The 20,802-nt window shown below is 38.6% G+C and overlaps 1 protein-coding gene and 1 pseudogene across 2 annotated transcripts; one reads left to right on the top strand and one right to left on the bottom strand.

Annotated features, from left to right (window-relative positions):
• Window positions 1-4,122: 4,122 nt before the first annotated feature.
• On the bottom strand, window positions 4,123-5,014 carry LOC101719204 (glycine cleavage system H protein, mitochondrial pseudogene; annotated as a pseudogene).
• A 5,712-nt stretch (window positions 5,015-10,726) lies between these two features.
• On the top strand, window positions 10,727-20,445 carry LOC147826511 (uncharacterized). 2 transcript variants are annotated; one of them, XR_015439039.1, is made up of 2 exons: window positions 10,727-11,097; window positions 19,799-20,445. XR_015439039.1 is itself a non-coding variant. In XM_087181011.1 (2 exons), exons 1-2 carry the CDS (start codon window positions 10,800-10,802, stop codon window positions 11,754-11,756), a joined length of 471 nt encoding a protein of 156 aa, XP_087037137.1. In that variant the 5' UTR covers window positions 10,727-10,799; the 3' UTR covers window positions 11,757-11,771. The 2 variants fall into 2 exon arrangements, 1 of the variants encoding a protein (XP_087037137.1); XM_087181011.1 differs by lacking the exon at window positions 19,799-20,445 and adding an exon at window positions 11,584-11,771.
• Window positions 20,446-20,802: the final 357 nt, after the last annotated feature.

Here is a 20,802-nt window from a genome sequence, read left to right as displayed (position 1 = left end):
GCTCCCTATTGCCTGAAACTTGGCTCCTTTTAAGTGAGATTTTTAATTTGTTTACATACTAAGTTAGATGGCAATGTGCCACTAGGCTCCTGACAGGTGACCTAGGAGCAATTTAAATTAACTTCACAATTCCCCCATTTGTCAAACTCCCACTTTAGAGAAGTTGTTCAAAATCTTGGGCCTTGGTGTCACTTTCTGTCACTGTCATGATGTACTTATTTGGACTCACTATAGAGTTCACCAGCAGTGCATCAAATCAGTTGAGTTTATGTCCCTGTTGATCCAGTCTAAGTGAAACAGTTCCACATGTGATGGGTATCTGCATGCAAATACTTAGGACCCGAATCATGTGGTGCACCAAAGGCACACTTAGGGATGATTCACAGAGTCTAAGGGATGGCAATGGACTCCTGAATATCAGTGTTTGCTCTACACTTTGCAATGTATGCTTGCAATTCATGTAAGTCCACATCAAAATGATGGTATATAGCTTCATCTATAGTTCAGGTTGTATCTCCAACTCCTTCCTCCCTCTCTCCATCCCTGTATGAATTTTCTGACATTCATTTCACTTGTCTGTGAGCTAGACTCACTCAATACTTTGATGCTATTACTTAGTAGATTATGTGAAAATTTAAAATTAAAATATATTTTGTATTCATTTATTCTTTTGGGAATTTTTTATGTAATTCTGTATCTTGGATATATGTCATTTTCCTTTTTGCCAAAGAATATAATTTATCATTTAAAAAGATGCAAGTCTACTGGCAACAGAATCCTTCATCACTGTTCATTTGAGAAATTCTTTAGTTGTCTCTCAATTTGAATTTTGCTGGATAATGAATTCTAACTTGATGTTTGTTTCTTCTTTCAAGGCTTTAACAATTCCACTCCATGCTTTACTTACTTGATTTTTGAGAAGAAGTATGGTATCTTTCTTGTCCTAGCTTCTATATTGGTAAAGAAGCTTCTATTTGACTTCTCCCAGTACTTCTCTCTGTCTTTGATTTTCTGAAGGTGAAAGATAATATGATTTGGTGTAGATTATTACTGTATTTATATAATTTCCATTTTACTATTGTTTTTATTTAGAAAAATTTTGAACATAGTCATAGTTAAATCTTCATATTGGTGGGACATTAGTTCCAGAACCTCTTACATATGCCATAACCCACTGATGCTCGGGCCCCTTAGGTAAATAATTCAGTATTTTCATGTGACATGCTCTAACCACCTCACACATTGCACACTCCCATAGCTCATTTACTGCCCCAATACAGAAGCAACATTAGCAAGAGGATGGAATAATGAGGTCACTTGTTACCCCCTACAAAAAACTTAAACTATCAACCAAAAGGAATGTTGTATAAATTTGGGATGAAGAAGGTATGGTTTGTGAAGATATCAGCACCATTTAAAAGAAATCAAGTATTTTGTGTAAGGGCAACAAGATGCTTGGAGATGATCTCAGAAAGCAGCAGGAACCCACCCATCACAGTCTCAAGGTTGCAAAATTGTCAGCTATTTGAGAGGATCCCTGGGACCCCTGCTTGGGAAGCACTGTCCATAGCATTGGTTCCTCAGGACTCATTTCCTCTCTGGCAGCCATTCCGGCACACAGAGGCTGCTGCAGCCATGGCCCAGTGTGATGTGGCTGCTGCCTGCCCTGGTAGAAGACCCTGGTATCATCCACATGAGGTTCATTTTACTGGCATACAGAACACCAGAGTTTTGTGGTCAGCACATCTCCCATTCTGATTTCAAAGGAAGGCCTGGAAGGCCAGGTAAGGAGCCCCTGAGACAGCAGTGTGTGAAGCTGTGGGGATGAAGCCAAAGGTGAGGTGGCATCCCCAGGAAGAGAGAGATGCCAGAAACATGGAGCGTCTGCTGAGGAAAGCTGCAGGTTGTGAGTGGAGCCAGCCCAGGAGAAGGGCCATGTGCCTGTGACCCGCAAAGTCATGGGGTGGGGCCTCCTAAACCCTCTGGACCTTGCATCTATAAAATAAGACAAAAATAAAAAACAAAGGGAGATCTTCCCACTCCTCCTATCTATCTCTTAAAGGTTGATTCCATCTCTCGGCCATTTTGAATGGTTCTGCAATAAACATGGGAATAAAGGTATCTCTGTGACATTTTGAGAAAATGAGGTAAATGATGTTTACCCTGAAAATTACACAACATTGATGAAAGAAACTAAATAAATGTATGAGAAGATGCCATTTTCCTGGACTGGGAGAACTAACATAGTTAAAATGTCCATACTACCCAGAGCAATCTAGAGATTCACCGTAATTTCCACAAAAATACTAATGAAATTCTTCATAGAAGAAGAAAAAGTAACCCTCTGATTTTTATATAACCCTAAAATTCGCCTCCAAATACTCTGAGTAGCCAAAGCAATCAAGCAAAAAATTTAAAACTTGAACCACTACACTACTTGATTTCAAAATATATTATAAAGCCATGCTAACAAAAACATGATGGTATTGTCACAAAAACAGACTCATATACCATAATAAAAGAATAGAAGGGACAAAATATATTCATGAATCTACAGCTAATTGATTTTCCAGAAATGTGCCAAGACATATCTCTTTAATATATTGTTTGGATAACAGGATATCCACATGTACAAGAGTGAAGTCATCACACATTCCTCACAATACACAAAAGTCATCCAAGGCCTCAATGCAAGAATAAAGGCTATGAAACTAATATAAGATGACACAGGGTAAAATCTTCCTGCCATCAGTCTGTGCAATTATTTTTCAGAAAGAACCTCAAAAACACAGGCAAGCAAAGAAAAAAGACAAATAGGATTATGTCAGAGTGAATAGTTTTGCACCACAATGAAACCAACCAACAGATTGAAAAGGCATTCTAAATAATAAGAGGAAACACTTGCCAATTATACATTTAATAATTTATTATTCAAAATATATAAAGAACTCATATCTGTAATAAGAAAACAAGCTAGTTAAAAATATACAAAACATTTAAAGAGATATTTCTCAAAGGAAGAGTATATGTGACCAACAAATACATAATGAAATGCTCAGGATTGGAAATCATGAGGGAAATGCAAATGCAAACCACAAGGTAATATCACTTCACTCCCATTAGAATTGGTGTCATGAAAAAGACAAAGATAAAAAGAGTGGCAAGGATCCCCAGAAAAGACAATCCTCATCTGCTGTTGCTGTGGAATGTCAATTCATACAGAGATTACAAAAACAGAATGGAGGGTCTTCAAAAAATTAAAAATAGAACCACTATGTGACCCAACAATCTCAAGGCTGGGTATACATACAAAGTTACAGAAGTCAGTCGATTAACAAGATATCTGCTGTCCGTTGTAGATTTTAGTGCTATTTACAATAATACAACCAGTATATCCAGTCAGCCTGGTTTTTCATCAGTGGATATATGGCTAAAGAGAATGTGAGCTGCAGACATAGCTATATAGGTCTATATAGATACACACATACACACCACTGAATACCAGTCAGCCACAAAATCATGGAATTCTGTTGTTTTCAACAACGTGGGTAAACCTGGAGGATATTAGGTTAAGTGAAATAAGTCAGCCTCAGAATGACAAATACCTATATTTCACTAACGTGGAATCTAAAATAGTTGCTCTCATAGAAGTAGCAATTAGAATTATAGTTATCACAATGGGGTACATCAGAATGGTTTGGGGGGACATATTTATCAAAGGATACACAGATACAGTTCGATGGAAGCTACGTGGTTAAGTGATTAACCACCATAGCATGGTGACTATAGGTACTGATGATATATTTTATTCTTGGAAAATGTAGAGAGAGTGGATGTTATGTTTTTTATCATAAAACAACAGCTCTGTGAAACAATACACTGTTTAATTGGCTAGATTTAGCCATTCTACACTTCAGAACACATTATAAAGGACAAATAAACACCATTCAATATGACAGTTTACTTTACTTTTCTTTTTTAAAAGTAGTTGAATATTTTATTTGTTTCTTATTGTGCTGCAAAGCTGTTGCCTCACTGTATAAAAACAGCCCCAGCCAATGCAGTCTTTTGAGAAACTAAGAAAGTGTCAGTCTTCATCCGACACTGTCCAAGTTTCACACTCCGAGTATTTTGACCCAAATCCAGGGAGAAATGTAATCACGTTACAGCATTTCATAAGGCTTATGACAACAGTGTTACCCGTGAATTACACTAACTTTTGTAACTAGTTTTTCTCAAGGATAATTTCATGAATTCTGAATATCAGAAGCTGCAGCCTAGTCTAAAAATCATGACATTTATATAAAAAAGATGCACACTGTGTTTATCTGCAACCACTAAGGAGTTAAGGGGTATTTCCATCCCGGAGCAGCGATGAGAGTGGTTTCTTTCTTTTCCATCATTAAGGCACTGCTGAAAGTTGCTATCTCCGGTCTCCCACTAATTGCAGACACTGCTGGAAGAAGTCACTTCACACTAGTTTATTTTGGGTGCCACGTCACTCCTCAGTCGATTTCACGTATTTCTCATACGCTTCTTCGCTCATGAGCTCATCTAGTTCTGAAGGGTCACTTGGCCATCTTGGTTGGTCAGCCAGCCATCCTCGTAAGAAGATCCGTCCACAAGCCCCGGACGTTCTGCAAGTGCTTCATTAACTTCGGCTACTTCTCCTGGCCGAGGAGAACAGAGTTCACTGGCAGCTTTCACGCTTTCCCAAGCACCAAACTCATCTCGCTTTTTCAATTGTGTCCCCACTTCAGGCGGACAACAACAAACAACGTCTCCCAAAGCTTCCTGTGCAAAGTTGCTGATTCCTACTGTTTCGATGCCAATTCCTGTTGTTAACCAGTCGTGCTTCTCTGTGAATTTACTCGCTTCGAGCACAGCTGTCCTGGTGCACAGGGGCCTCGTGCCGCCCGCCTGCAGCCACCAGGGCCCAATCAGGCCGGGTGAAGAGGGCACCTGAGGCTGCGCGCAGGCCGCAGGCCGAGACGTGCACGCTGCCAGCAAGTCACAGGGCCGTGTTCGCAGGGGTACCGAGGCCAGTTTACTTTTCTTCAATTAAAAAAGATGGTTTTTTTAAGCCTAAGGAAAAGCTTTGTGCTCTTATTCTGGGGAAATAGTCCAAGAAAAAGAGAGAAAAATATTGATGCAAAATAGAGACAGAAGAGGTGTGAAAAAATCCCTGATAATGCGGACTGTGAGAGAAATCTGCGGTGTAAAGTAAAGGTAAGGTTTGGCTTTTTCTTGCAGCCCTGTAAGATCCTTCACACGGACAGGAGTTAATCAGGAAGATAGGTGGGAATTTAGTGGTCACTCAGTAGAAATAGTACAGACAGATATTTTCTTCTGGGTATTTCAATATCTTCATTGAAATAGTAGCCAGTTCATCATCTGTGTGTATTGAGGAAAGAGAAGCCATTTGAGGAGTTTTAAGATCAGAAAAAGTGGAAAATGCTCACACAGAAAGAGAGAATAGAGCTAAGTGGTACTCACGCAGGTTCATGGGCTCCCTGGGGTAGCACTCTTACACGCACACTTACAGCAAGGCACACAATCCACTGCTGATTCCCTCCAGTTACAGCAGCCCGTGGTCAGTCACCAAGAGCCAGGGCATAAATCAATGTGTTCTGCTGATCACTGTAGACAGGGAGGGGCAGGTGGACACGAGTTCATGCAGGACATCATCAGAAAAAGAGAACATGTGTTTTAAGATTGATAAAGAGTGTTTAAAGTACAAAGAAAAATAGAAGTCACTCATGCAATTAAAGATTTGCAATTCTTGAAAAACAAGCATAGAAAGTCTTTAAAATCAACTATTATATTTTTAAAAATACTAGTAAGTTTCAGGTTAGTTGTTGCTATTCAGCAATGCATTCTGTGTGCAGAAAGTGGCATCCTTGTACTTTGTTAACAGGAACATTAAAAAATCAGTTAAACATCCAGTATGCAAATGTTTTCATCAAGCACTTCCATACTTTAGTCCTGAAGGTAAACTCACATATGTGTACCCTGAGATACACATAATGTTACTTGTCTGTAAGAAGACCAAACATTCATCAGCAACACAGGTAAATACTGCTGATTATAATTTTGCTGGCCACATCAGATATGAAAGTAGCAAGATCTCTGGATAACAATATCATAAGATAATTACACAAAATCAATATTTATGGTAAAGTATGCAAATATTATGTGTACAAAAAGTAAATATTGAGCTAGATGAATTTTCAAGTGAACACACATTAGAAATCTCTTCAAGATTCTTGTGGCAGTACTTTCAATATATGAGGTTCGTGTGACATCAATGATGCTGTTTCTCTCTGTTGTAGCTCAGACTTGGCACACTGTTTGTGAAGCTCTGTTTTTACAGTTCATTTAGTCTTGATCATAACATGTTTTATTCAGGGGGATGCTGTATGTGTTCCACAGTCCCAGTCATTCCTTGGTATAATCTCTATTAACTGTCACCATGCTTTGAAATACAGAACCCAATGAGCATGGTTGTTTAGGCTCTGCTTCTTTGCATTCCTTCTGCAATACCAAAAGTGTCATCTAAACCTTCTTGGTGAATATGATAACACTTCCTCTATTGCATCTCCAACACAGGCTCAATACCTCTGTCACAGCATTTAAAAAACAATATGAAGATTGTCCATTCCCAACATGATCCTACGGCTTTTGGGATGTGATTTTTGCACCTGTTATCTGTGGGGGGGTTTTGATACCTCTTATGGCCAGATATTTCATGTTCCCAAAGTCTCCAGAGAGTTATTACCAGCATCCTGGGAAATTCTTCTTCCTCTTAGTGGAATTCTTACACAGAAAATCAATCTTTTCCTGTATGTTTTGAAAGACAAAACCATAAAGAGAAGTTATTTGAGAGAATGTTTTTAAGAGATGCAGGTAGACAGCAGAGAAATTTGATGATAATGTAGCCTCCTCTAAATTAAAAGGTATCCATCCCCATGGAAAAGTGGCTAAATAAATTTTAATCAGTGTGAGTCCATTGATATATATCTCAAACATTAGGTAACATGGCTATTTTAAAAAATCAAATCAATATCATAGGATGGCTTAGTTTCAAAACAACAAATAATTCCCTTGCTGTTTGTTGTAGAAACACACGTACACCTATACACACACAAACACCAAACACATGCCTACATATACACAGGTGGCAAGGGCAACTTTTTGTTCATAATTTTGCTACAGATATTTCTCACATTCCATACAGAAGCTTTGGACTGCTAAGACAGTCTTCTGTTCTACTTACAGGGTGTGGTAAGTATTAGGGTTCAAATTTTTGATACTCATCACTATGGAACTCAGACTATGGGAGAATTATATCCTTTATACTCCATTATTATTAGAATTGGTCATAAATCTTTGACTAATATATATGGAAAGAATTAACATCATTTGAATGCCCATGTACTAACTTTAAGAGCCATTATGTGTTTCACATCTCAATGTTTTCCTTTTGTCGTGAGCCTAGAAAATGCCCAGAGCATAACTATATTTTTTTGTAGAGTGTGTTCTGAAATGAAGAAATAGCACAGAATCTTGTGGAGCCATGATGTAATGTGAGGAGAAAATTAAAGACAAATATTCTTGAAGGAAAGATTTTAAAATCCTCATAAAGTTCTATAAAATAAAATTTGACAGAACACTAAAGGATTTTGCACTTGTCTGAAAGGGAGATTATACCTAAGATGCAAGGATGTATTGACATGCACAATTCAATAAGTGTAATACACTACTAAAAAAGGATAAAGCATAAAAATCATACAACAAAATCAATAGATTCAGAAAAAACATTCTGGGACAATTTAACATCATTTCATGTTATTAACTCTCCACAAATTATGTATAGAAGGAATGAACTTTACTAAAATTAAGATCATATATGTCAAGGATACAAGTGACATCATATCAAATCCTAAAATGTTAAAAATGTCCCACCAAGTTCAGGAACAGAAAAAGGATATTCATTTTGTCACTTATGTCAAATAGTTCTGGAACCTTAGGCTAAACAATTTGTCACAAAACAGAAATTAAATGCATCTACATTGTAAAAGACATAGTAAAACCATCTAGCAGATCATATCATTTCATATCCTGAAAATGCCAAGGACTTTAGCAATAAAACAATTAGCTCTAGTCCAGAATTCAGTAAGTTGCAGCTTATAAAAGCAATATATAAAAATCAGTTGCCTTTCCACATAGCAACAATGAGCTTTCCAAACATAAATAATTCCACTTATTAGCATCAGAAATAGTAAAATACTTAGAAATAACCAAGTAGGTGGAAGTTCTGTGCATTAAAACTACTGAAATTAATTAAACCAAAGAAGTGGGCTGCCCACCAGGTCCTGCCATTCTCTGCTCCCCTCAACCTAACCCTGCGGCCATATGAAGACCAGGAAGTTGACCCATTTTGAGGCCAGCTGCTGAAGGATGGTGGCCGAGGAGGGACAGTTGTCAGGAATGTGGGACCATAATGATGGAGCTGGTGTCCAGGCTGCTGTCCTGGACGCTGAGCTCCTGTGGCTCTCAGGTCTCTCTGAGTGAGGAGCTTCCTGGCAGCCTAGGATCCTGGATTCCAGTTATCCAGGATGCAGCAAAGCCCAATGTGTTAGAAGAACTGGAAATGCTGATGGGGAGTTGCATTAGGTTCAACAGATAAACGGAATGACTCTGGTGACTATCAGGTTCAAGCCAATGGGATCTCATTGGTCCTTGGAGACTGGAGATTCTCTCTCTCTTTCTGTCTCTCTTTCAGCTTTGTTGGTTTGTTTTGTTTTGTTTTGTTTTTTGGTTTTTGAGACAGATTCTCACTGTGTAGTTCAGGCTGGCCTTGAACTCACTATGCAGCCCAGGCTAGCCTTGGACTCTTGGCAATCCTCCTGCCTCAGCCTCCTGAGTGCTGGGATTACATGTGTGGGCCACCACGCCAGTCATCTTTGGAGATTTTTACTGGGCTGTGCTTAAGAGTAAAATTCCAGCCATGTTTGTCTTTCAATAAAAGTTAGAAATCTACATTTCCAAAGGAACCCACTCAACAGAAGAGGACGTCACCGAGGACACAAATGACATAGAGCTGGTGGCAGCCACCGCGGTGAAGTACGGCTCACAGGAAAGTGCCAGTCAGTGCCCTTGAATGCAATAGCTGCCTTAGAGCCTCTAACCTGCACATGTTCATTGTATCTGTGCAAACCCTTTATAAATTGTGAACAATGTGGACCTCAAAGCATGCTTTAAAGCATTATTTCTAAACAAGTCTAAATTATAACGTAGGAGCTAATTTGTTGAGGGTTTATAATGTTTAAAAAATGAGGCAGAGGAATATTTCCTAGTTATATATGAGACTACTTTTCTGATGCATATTTTGATACAATTGCTTTTTATGTCAAATAGCTGCAGTGCCCAAATATATTCAACTTAAATTATTAAAATACAAAAGTTCCACAAAAAACTAAAGAAGATATAAATAACATGATGTTTCGATGGGTGTTTATAATGTGGTATGAGTCAGACCAACTTAATATATTTCTCATGCCACTTATCTCACACTTTTTAGGATGAGACACTTAAAATTTATTCATTTATTTTTAACTGTATAGTGCCTTAGTACTGATCTAGTCGCCCTCTTATATAATAAGATCTCAAATTTATTATTTCTATCAGAACATTTTACCACTTAGTCAACAATCTACCCTTTGTATGTATAGAATTATAATTTGTCATTCAAAAGTAATAGTAATACATTTTAAAAGATATAAACAAATGCAAAGGTATCCCATTTTCAAGGAAAGAGCTACTATTGTTAAAACACCCACAGGACTCAAAGTGATCTACAGATTCAGTGCAATTCCGATCAATTCCTGACCTCTGTTCTGCCCACTCATTCCTTGAGCTTGGCTGTTTTTCAGAGTTCACACATGGGCGGGGTCCTGTGGTTTTGATTTTCTATGTCTGTCTATCGCACCTAAAATTTTGATTTCTAGCTCCATCCATGTTGACACAAATGGTAGGGTTTTGTCCCTTTCTCACAGCTGAATTCTGCTGGATTGCATATGTGTGCCTCCTTTCCTTTACCAGTGAGCCCCTAATGGAGGGCTGGGTGACTCCCTATTTTGGCCATTGTGATTGGTGCTCGGTAGACACGGGGCAGGGGTCTCCTCGTACACCCACTGAATTGCCTTCGAGTAAGTGTCCAGTACGGAATTGCTGGCTCACATGGCAATTCTATTTTCGTTTTCTTGAGCAAGCCCTGCACTGATCTGCACAGCGCTTGTCCAGATTTACATTCTCACCAGCGCTCTTTAGGGTTCCTCTTTTCTCCGCATCCTCACCAGCATCTGTCACGTGTCTTTCTGGTCAGACTATGGTAATCAAAGTGAGTTTGTGTCTCATTTTGGCTTTGATTTTCATTTCCTTGTTTGGTAACGTTAATAAGCGTTTTTCATAGAAGTTGGCCATTTGTACATTTCATTTTAAAACTTATCTATTCAGATGATTGACTCATTTTAACTGGTTTATTTTATTTTGTTGGGATATTTTAGTTCCTTGCATAGTCTATATATTAATACACTGAGCAGTAAGCGGTTTACAAATCTAGTCTCCCTCTCTGTGCGTTGTGTCTGTACCGTCCATTTCATCCTCCGCTGCACAGGCGCTCTGAAGTTCCATATACACCACCTGTCCGTTTCCACTTCCAGCCCGCGCATCAACGTTCCCCTCTGGAAAAGCCCTGCTCAGACCCGCGGTTGGCTTTGCTCTACTTGGGGGGGGCAATGCAGACTCCTAGCACTAGGTGGCGCCCTCGGCCCACGTTTGCCAGGATCTTCCGCGACTGGCCAGCTCTGCTCTCTCCTGCGAGCTTTCAGCGCCCACGCAGCGGGGAGGCCTGGAGCGGCGCGGTGGATGCGTTCGCGGCCCGACGACCCCGAGTCCGTCCGCGCCTCAGCTCATATCCGCCGCCCGCCAGCAACGCTCTTCCCGGAGGGAGGGCCGCAGTTCACGGGACCGGCCTCCGTACCTTTAAGACCTTGGAAGAGATTTTTGAGTGTGCTTCCTGGAAGGACAAAAGGCGTGAGTAGCTGCAGTCTGTCATAAAAGCACATTTTTTAAATCCTGATATCCTTGTCTCCTTCCTTCCTATTTAAGAAAATTTCTGACCTACCTCGCCAGGGACTGCACAGCTGCTGGGTTAAACTGGGAGGCTCCAGGTGGAAAGTTTGCCTCTGGAGAGTTGTAACTGACTTCTGGGGGGTAAAGTCTGAATGCCACTGCGTTGTTCTGGTTATTCTTAGTTGTTTAGATGCGCACGAGGTTCATTTAAGCTATAGGTTTTAGAGTAAACCAATGGCTTGCTGTGTTAATGAGGGGTCAACTGAAAACAGCCGAAAATGGATAAAGTGGTAGCTTCATTCATTTAGTAAAGCTAAGGGCAGTCTCTCCTCCTCCTCTGTGCTTTGTAACATGTTGGGCCTGGCAGCTAATTTTCTGCACGGAGGGACGTTTCTGGGAACTGCTGAGATGCCGGCCACCTCTGTGCTTTTTATGCTCTGTCCTCAGTGCGAATAAACATGGTTCGGCTCTTCCTGCATCTGATGACGCCTGCACAGGGCCCGGTATTTAACCAGGGAGTCACTGGAGTGAGGACCTTAGAGGAGGCCTCAGGCCTGGCTCGGAGTGGTCACCAACATGTCCTACCCCAAGAACTGGGAATGAATGCTCCCCTTCTCTAAATAAATGCCGGTGGAACTGTGTTATAGTATCTTGCTTTCTGTTCCTTCTAAACCTCAGTGCCAAAGCAGCAGGAGTGAGCAATTAGAGCTTCCCACTAGGCTTCAGGGTTCTCTGCTGGTCTCAGTGAGAAGTGATTCTCTTCTGGAGCATGACCATGCAGTGCACCATGCCATCCTTACAGCTTGACCATTGCTCTCCTGGGTGGACCCTCTTTCAATAGAGAATGAGGAAGGCATGGGATCCAGGTGACAAGGAACCCACAGGTAAAGGGACAATGGTGAAGGAGCAAGGGAGGAACCTTGCAGCCAAGCCCAAGGGGAGGCAAGCAGGAGGACAGAGGTGGCAGGGGGCACAATGAAGAGGAACTGAGAGAATCCCTGAAGTAGTCACTGTCTCAATAGGATAGTTATTAGTACAAAGCATACATATGACAGAGAAGCAAATTAAAGCAGAGAAAATAGACGTCTCAGTACAGGAAGAAGGAAAAAAAGTGTTTCCTTTAAGAAGACGAGGTATAATGCTTCTACCAAGTCAGTCAACAATATTTACCACTTCTGAATAATATAAAAAGGGAATATTAATTTAACAAAAGCAGTGAGTGGAACTATCATTTTATGGGAATTATGATAGAAGACTGAGATGTGCTATATTCAGATGCAGGCTGAAGAGAGAAGGGAAGAGAGAAGAATTTTATTTGACAGCTTTGGGCTAAACTAACAGAGAAGGAGGAAAGAGATCTGCTCCGCATGCCTTTTCTATATATTGGAGATCTGCCATCCAGGTGAGATTGCTTTCTGCTTGGAAAACCAACCACCCAAGAAACAGGGAGCACTTGTCCTGTGCATTTCCCTCCTGTGCCAAGACTTCCCACTTTGTGTTGTTCTGCTCCTCAGTCCACAGTCAATGTAGGTTCAGTGCAGTTGATTTGTGCTTTGTCTTCTCCAAAATTTCTTGTGAGTTGCTGTGGCTTTTTAGAACCTAGCATGTAGGACAAACCTGAAGAGAGTCTCAGGTGGACATACATCCAAAGCAGAGCACATCACACAGGGAAGGCTACTTTCCAAAACGACTCCCAGCAAACACTGGAAGAGAAGTCCTTCCCAAATGGCCTGCAACCTGAACACAGAAACACAACTGTAATGACAACACAAATCAAAGAGATGTCTCAAAAAATTTAAAAGTCCTCAAAAGTTAATCCCACGTGTACTGAAAGAGATAAAATTCCAGATAAGAAATTCAAAAACTCATGGTTAAGACGATCAATGAGATCAAAGAAGAGACAAAGAAGCACCTGAATGAAATACACAAGAGGAGATACAGTGCAGGAGATGAAAGACCACTTCATGGGCATCTGAGCCGGGATTCTCAGGGCACTTGGGGTTCGCTGGTGCCGGCTGTTTTGAAGAACTGTGTTTTCATTCTTGAAACTCATGGAAGATTGAAACTTTGTATCACAAGTTCACATGTTTGTTTTTGATTTTTAATGGTGCAACATAAGCCAAGTAATAATAAAGATGTTTTTTCCCCTGCTTGGGTATCGGATGAAGGATATGAAGCTGGAATGGGCAAGTCCTGGGTGTGAAAGCTTTAATTTATCTACTTCATTTATTTTTTATTTTTGTAGCCATAGTCTCTATTTTCCTGTTGTATGACCACTGAAGTATTCTAGGCTCCCTCTTAAACCTAAGAGTGGATATACTGTGGGAACAGCTGGATGCTCAAGATGTCTTTGATTCCTTTTTTAAAAAAAAAAAACCCATTTGTACATGTAATAATATTGAGCAAATGGTGAAACGTTGTTCTAGCAGTTTAATGAGGAAGGAGGAAAAAGGACCCGGCAGCTGGTAGAGAAGTCTTTCCCACTGCTGAAGCCCCTGATTGCAATGCAGATCGAGACTGTTACTCCAAGTTCTGTCGCTTAGTTATTGCACCTGACTTTAGAATCCAAAAAAGTGTTTTTTCCAAGTTGTGCCTTTCCTTCTGGAATTGTGATAGAACACAGTAAATATTACCTGTTTACACTGTGAAGCATATACTGTTATGAGAACACCCCAGTGGCTTTCTCAATGTTGAGCTCAGAATGCCTTGTGAATGTTTGATCTGTGGAGGACCCCTGTAGTTGTACCTGCTGATGCTGTCCATCTGTTGGAAAATGAATTTTGAATGTTCCCCCCGAAAGAAAGACCACTTCAATAAAGTGATAGGGTTTTCAAAAATGAACTAAGCAGAAATTCTGAAAATGAAGAATCAGTAAGTCCAGCAAAAAACTCAACTAAAAGTCTTGGTTGTCAGCAAATTGAATCACAAGAAACAATATCAAGACTTAAAGACAAGGTGGATATACTAGAAAATTCAGATTGTTTCTAAGGAAGACTAAGAAATAGTCAATAGGTATTCAAGAGGTCTTGATAAATACTTTTTAAGAAGCTCATTGGTCTAGAGGTAAGTGATAAAATACAGGCTAATAGCATAGAAAATCTCTTCATTAAAATTATTGCAGAAAATTTCCAGACCTGGGGAGTGCAATGCATACGTAAGTAAAGGAGACATTTACAACTCTACCTAGACATGGCCAGAAAAGAATCTCTCCACAACACACTGTAGTTAAAAGGTGAAAAATTCAGAACAAAAATATTTAATAGTGTTAGAGACGACTGACAAATCACCTTTAAAACCAAACCAAACATTCTAACAGTGTATTTCTCAACAGGAAGTTTAAAGGCCAGGAGAGCGTGGTATGATGTATTTCATAGATGAAAATAATTGTCAAATCCAATTACCATATACTGGTCAAAATCAAATAGGGAATAAAGATTTACTTTGATAACTACAAACTAAAGAAATTCATGTTCATTAATCTAAAATTGCATGCAATGCTCAATCCTAAACACAGATGACCAACCATGAGACCAATAGAATAAATCTCATTGGGCAGATAACTGAATGAAAAACAAAAATGAGTTAAGCACTAAGAAAACAAAATGAAAAGAATTACTATGTGCCTTTCAATGATAGTGATTAATGTAACTGGTGTTAACAATCCAATTAAAAGACAAAGATCGGCAGATTGGATATAATCAAGCCTCAACTCTGTTCCCTGCAAGAAACATTCCTCACATACAAACACATTCACATGTTGAACACAAAAGGATAGAAAATGATACTCCAAGCAGCTGGAGGGTGAAAGCAAGCTTGAGTAGTTATATTTAGAGGTGATAAAATAGATTTCAAACTAAAATGTTTCAGAAGAGACAAGGAAGACCACTAAATATTGGTAAAGAGAGCAATGCATGAAGAAGAGAGAACAATTGTAAATATTTGCATGCTGACCATTGGCACAGTCATTTTTAGGAAGCAAACAGTATTACACATAAAAGGGCAGATAGGCCCAATAACATTGTGAAGGACTTTAACATGGTACTCTCACAAATTGACAGGACTTCTAGACAAAAAATATCAACAAAGAAACATCAGAATTTTACTATTGATCAAATGGATTTCACAGGCATGCACAGTGTGTTCCATCTAACAACAGCAGACTAAACATTCTTCTCAACAGCACAAGGAACTTTCTCCAAAAAAGACCACATTTTTGGCCCTAAAGTCTCAGTAACTGAAAAAGAAATGAAGTAGTCTCACACATCCTATCAGATGGTAATTATCTAAAACTAGAAATCAATAGCAAACAAAACCACAGAGACTACAAAAAAACCCGTGAATATTGAGTAATACCCTCTTTGTTTCATGTTTTCTTTAACACTTAATAGAAACTATGTGCAATAAATTTTGACTGTATTTTACATAAGAGAAGCAGAAATTTAGACAGATTAGAAGGAAGATAGATCGTTAAGGAGGGCCCAGTCCTGCGGGATATTTTCTCAGAGCATGAAAGTCAGAGTTCAGTTGGGGAAAAGGTTCAGACTGCCAGATTAAGTGAATGATAAAAAAGCTAAAATTTAGGCCTTTGAGTAGATAACAAAATGCTGGGACCACCAATATTTCAAAGGCACTGTTCTCAAACACAGCTCCCATCTAGTTGTCTATGTGGGTTCTTGCCCATGGCTTAGGAAGTACCATTCCAAAGATGTCTTTCCTATTAGGCAAAGTCTGAAACATTCATTCAGGCCAGGCCATAGGGATGACCTCTCCTCCTTGCCCAGAATAGGAAGAAACCCACAACTTTTGGTCACTGCTGACCCAATCTCCCCAATTTTAGTCTTTATTTCCATTTTGAGTTTCTCACATCAAAGAAAAAACACGACACTCAATCATGTGTGTCTGATTTAATCTCACTTAAGTATACGGTCTCAAGGTCCATCCATTTAGCTATAAATGTGCGAAGCTCACCCTTCTTTACGACAGAGTAGTATTCCATCGTATTAAAAAAAAACACATTTCTTTATCACAGTTGAAAGGCATTTGGGCTGTTTCCAAGATTTAGCTCTTACAGTGTGTGCCGCTATAAACATGGGTGTGCATATATCACTGTGATATGATGGTTTTAATTCTTTCAGGAAGATAGCAAGAAGAGGAATAGCTGGGACAAATGAAACCTCTAGTTTTAATTTTTTGAAAATTCTCCACATTGATTTCCACAGTGGTTGCACCAGTCAACACTCATACCAACAGTGGAGAAGGGTTTCTGTACCCCAATAGCCCCATCAGCATTAGATATTAGTTGATTTCTTTTTATTTTTTATTTTTTATTTTTTATTTTTTATTTTTTTGGTACTGGGATCGAACTCGGGACCTTGTGCTTGTGAGGCAGGCAGCAGAACCACTGAGCCAAATCCCTAGCCCATTAGTTGATTTCTTGATAGCAGGAATTCTTTCTGGAGTGAGGTGGAATCTCAGCATTGTTTTAATTTCCATTTCATGAATGATCAGTGATGTTGAACATTTTTTCAAGTATTTATTTTCTTTTTCTACTTCTTAATCTGAGGAGATATTTAAAAATTCTTAGGATCAAATTAAAATAATGAAAACAATGTAACAAAAGGTGTAGGGCACAATGGAAGCATTTCTAAGGGTAAAGTTTATAGATATGAATGCCTACATTAGAAAAAAGAATGCGAAGAAAATAACCAAATAACCAAATTATGCAGCTCAAGAACCTGATAAACAAGAACAAACCAAACCTAAACTCTATAGAAGGAAAGAAATGATAAAGAGAAAAGTGAAAGTTGATGAAGTCGAGACTAACAGAACTTCATAGGATCAGTGAATCAAAGAGCTGGTTTTTAAAAAAGACAAAAAAAGACTGATAAAGCCTTAGCCAAACATCAAAAGAGAGAAAGGGCCCAAATTAATGAAATTCAATATGAAGGTGGTGAAATTACAGTATTTACCTTTGAAAATCCAGAAAATTATTAGAAACCATTTGGAAAACTTATATTCCAATAAATTTGAGTATCTAGAAGAAATGAATAAATTTCTGCACACATAGAACATATTAAAGCTTAACAAAGAAGATCTGTATGAACAATGGAATTGATGCAATAATTAAGACACCACCAACTAAGAAAAACCCAAAACCTAGTGGATTTCCTGATGAATTTTGCCAAACCTTTAGAGAATAACTAATACCAATACTCCTCAAACTTTGCTATGTACTAGAAAAGCAAGGAATGCTTCCAAACTCATTTCCTGAAGCCAGCAGTACCCTGATATGAAAACTGGACAAGAACTCAAGAAGAAAAGAAAATGACAGATGAATATTCTTGATAAAAGTAGTTCTTAAAATAGATGTATGATTCTTACAAACAGAATTCAACAACACATTAAAATGGTCATACACTATGGCCAGGTTAGTTTCATTGCAGGGACGCAAGAATAGTTCAACATAGGTAAATCGATAAATGTGATATATCACATAAATAGAATCTAGAGTGAAAACCACATCATCATCTCAATTCATGCAGAAAATGACTTCCACAAAATCCAGTATCCTTTCATGATAAAAACCCTGATGAAAGTGTGTATAAAATGATCCTTCTTCATACTAGTAAAAGCCATAGATGACAAATGCACCACTGACGTCATAGAGAATGGGGAAGAATTGAAAACCTTTCCTCTAAAATCAGTTATGAGACAAGGGTGTCCATTCTACCACTCCTGTTCAATATAGGACTTGAAATTTTAGGCAGAACACTCAGGCTCACGCAAGAGAATGAAACAAAAGGAATATGAATACAAAACTAAATAGTCAAATTAACCCTAGAAGACCCCCCAAAAAATTTAGATCTAACAAACAAATTCAACAAATGCTCAGAATATGTCATCAATAAACAAAAACCCATATTTCTATACACCAATAATGAAACCACTGAGAAAGAAATCAAGAAAACAATTCTATTCACAATAGCTTCAAATGTTATATGCATTGGAACCAATCTAATCAAGGAAGAGAAAGACTTCTGTAAGAAAATTACAGAACTCTGAAAAAAGTTGAAGGGGATTTTAGAAAATAGAAATTCCTTGTTAAAATGGCTGAATTACTAAAAGTGATCCATGGATTCAATGCAGTCTCTATTAAAATAACAAGAACATTCTTCACAGAACTAGGAAAAAATTCCAAAATTCATATGAAAAAAAATACCCAGAATAGCTAAAGAAATGCAGAGCAAGAAGAGCAATGCTGGAGACTTCACAATACTGCATTCCAAGTTATACCGCAAAGAAATAGTAAAAATCCCCAACATGGTGCCAGGACACAAAGAAAACTGTAGACCAAATGGACGAGAGCACAGACAGCAACCCCATGGATCTACACCTTCTGAATTTTGGCAAAAGAGCCAAAATCACACTGCAGCAAAACAGCCTCTTTAAAAAATGGTGTTGGGAAAACTTGAGAGCCAGATGCAGAAAACTGAAGCTAAATCTTTATCTCTCATCCTATACTAAAGTCAAATCAAAGTGGATTAAGGACCAGATATGAAACCAGAAACTGAAATTCTGGAAGTTAACAGGGGAAACACTTGAAGCCATAGGCACAGGTTCAGACTTTCAAAGGTGAACTCCAATAGGACAGAAAATATTGAGAATCAATAGGATTACATAAATTCAAAAGCTTCTGGACTACAAAAGGAACAACCAAAAGAGTGGAAGAAAAAACTATGGAATGGGAGAAAATATTTGCTGGGTATTCTTCCAATAGAAGACAAATATCTAGAATACATAAAATACTGAAAAGTTCTTTAAAAATGACCCAATCAATATATGGGCAAACGGACTGAATAGAGACTTCCCATCAGAAGAAGCAAAAAGGTCAATAAATATAGGAACACATCTTTAGGTACTATGGAATAGCTCACCTTACCCCCGTCAAAATGGTTATCATCAAGAATATAGAAAATGATGAGCTCTGGCTTGGATGTGGGGAAAAGGGAATCCTCCTACACTGTTGGGGGTAAGGTAAACCAGTGTGATAACTATGGAAGTCAGTGTGAAGATTCCTAAAAAATTAAAACTAAAAATACCTGTTGACTCAGCTATAACTCTCCTAGTCTGTTCCTGAAAGAATTTAAGACAGCATATATATGTGCATATCTCTGTTTATAGTGGCACAATTCTCAGTAGCTTAGCTGTGGAAATGGACTAGATGCCCATCAACAGATAAATAAAGAAAATATGATCAATAAATATGATTAGTATATAATGTATATTAATATTCATATATATTAATATATATGATTATCTAATCAAAAAGAAAAATGACATCATATCATGTGCAGGAAAATGGATCAAATTTGAGACCATGATCGTAGACAAAATAAGCCAACTCAGAAAGTTACATATCACAATTTCTCATATATGAAAAATAGATAAATAAATAAATAAAAATAAAGGAGAGACATCAGGAATGAGAAGGTAGATTCTGGGAGATTGGGAAAAGGATCTGTAGTGGATTGACTAATGGTCAACTTGTAATGCCCAGCTGAACTGAATCAGTGTGGTCTGGGTGTGGAAGACCCACCTAAGGATTATCTCAATAGCCAAAAAAAGAACTGGAGGGGATGATCTTGCCTTGTTGATTTTCTAGGAGAAGCTGGCTGTGGATGGTTTTCCTGATACAAACCAGGTTGTTCTTGTCGGAGGAGAAGCTCGGGGCCTCACTGTCACTGGGAATGGCTGCTGTTTTCATCAGAGGAGCTCTGATCTTCATGAACATCACTTCCTGGCCCCAATGTGGATCCCTCAGCTTGGTGGCACAAATCCTTCATCTCACCGGTGATGGTTTTCTGGATTCCACCAGTGGCCTTTGGGCCTTCCCAGTGCAGATCCTCAATATGGACAAGAATGTGACATTGCTGTGGGCTCGATGCCCCTGGCTGGACTCCTGGAGAACATTGCCTTGGACTCTAAGCCTTTAGTTGGACTTGGGTGGGATTGCTGGGATCCAGGCCCTCAGCTGAATCCTTTTGGCCCCTAGTGTGAGGTTAATCTCTTGCACTCCTTTGCGTTTGACTTTTAGGGTAATTAGCATAAGATAATCTTCTAAATTATGTGTCCTGTAGTAAATGTATTACCTTAACAAAACCCTGACTACAACAGGATCAGAATGAGTGGGTGGAAAATGGAGGGGAGTAACGGAATTTAAAATAATGAAGATATGATACATAAGGAACCTCATCCTTCTGTATTACTAATAATATTAATATATACATATATGAATAATATGAAATAGCTGCAAACAAAGATTCTCAAGCAAATGATTCCCATTGTTGTAACTCTTTGCATAACGTTTTTCTTCAAGTTTAAAAAAATTGAGGGAAGTTGATAAGAAATATATTTAAATATTAAGTAATATTTAATATATATTTAATACATATTTCGTATATAAAGCTCTACACTTTGATTACATTGATACATACAGAATAGATGTCATAAAAACCATTTTTAAACAATTAAGTGAATGGCATAATCATGCAGAAAGTTCTCATATGAGCTATGATTTTTCCAAGTGTTTGTGGAGCAGTTGCAGAGTGGACAGAGCAGGTACAGTTGCACTCAGGTGTTTGGACACCCAAGCCTGGGTCTTCAATC

Source organism: Heterocephalus glaber, unplaced genomic scaffold (genome assembly GCF_053883595.1).
Source record: "Heterocephalus glaber isolate CG9 unplaced genomic scaffold, H.glaber_assembly_v1.0 deba00001466, whole genome shotgun sequence".
NCBI lineage: Eukaryota > Metazoa > Chordata > Mammalia > Rodentia > Bathyergidae > Heterocephalus > Heterocephalus glaber.
This window is presented reverse-complemented; position numbering and strand designations above follow the sequence as displayed.

What these genes read in the sequence shown, in the direction of transcription:
- LOC147826511 (XM_087181011.1), top strand. Translation starts at nt 10,800, where the DNA reads ATGCAGACTCCTAGCACTAGGTGGCGCCCTCGGCCCACGTTTGCCAGG. An exon ending in TTCCTGGAAGGACAAAAGGC is followed by an intron (nt 11,098 to 11,583) that starts GTGAGTAGCTGC and finishes CTCTGTCCTCAG; the next exon opens with TGCGAATAAACATGGTTCGG.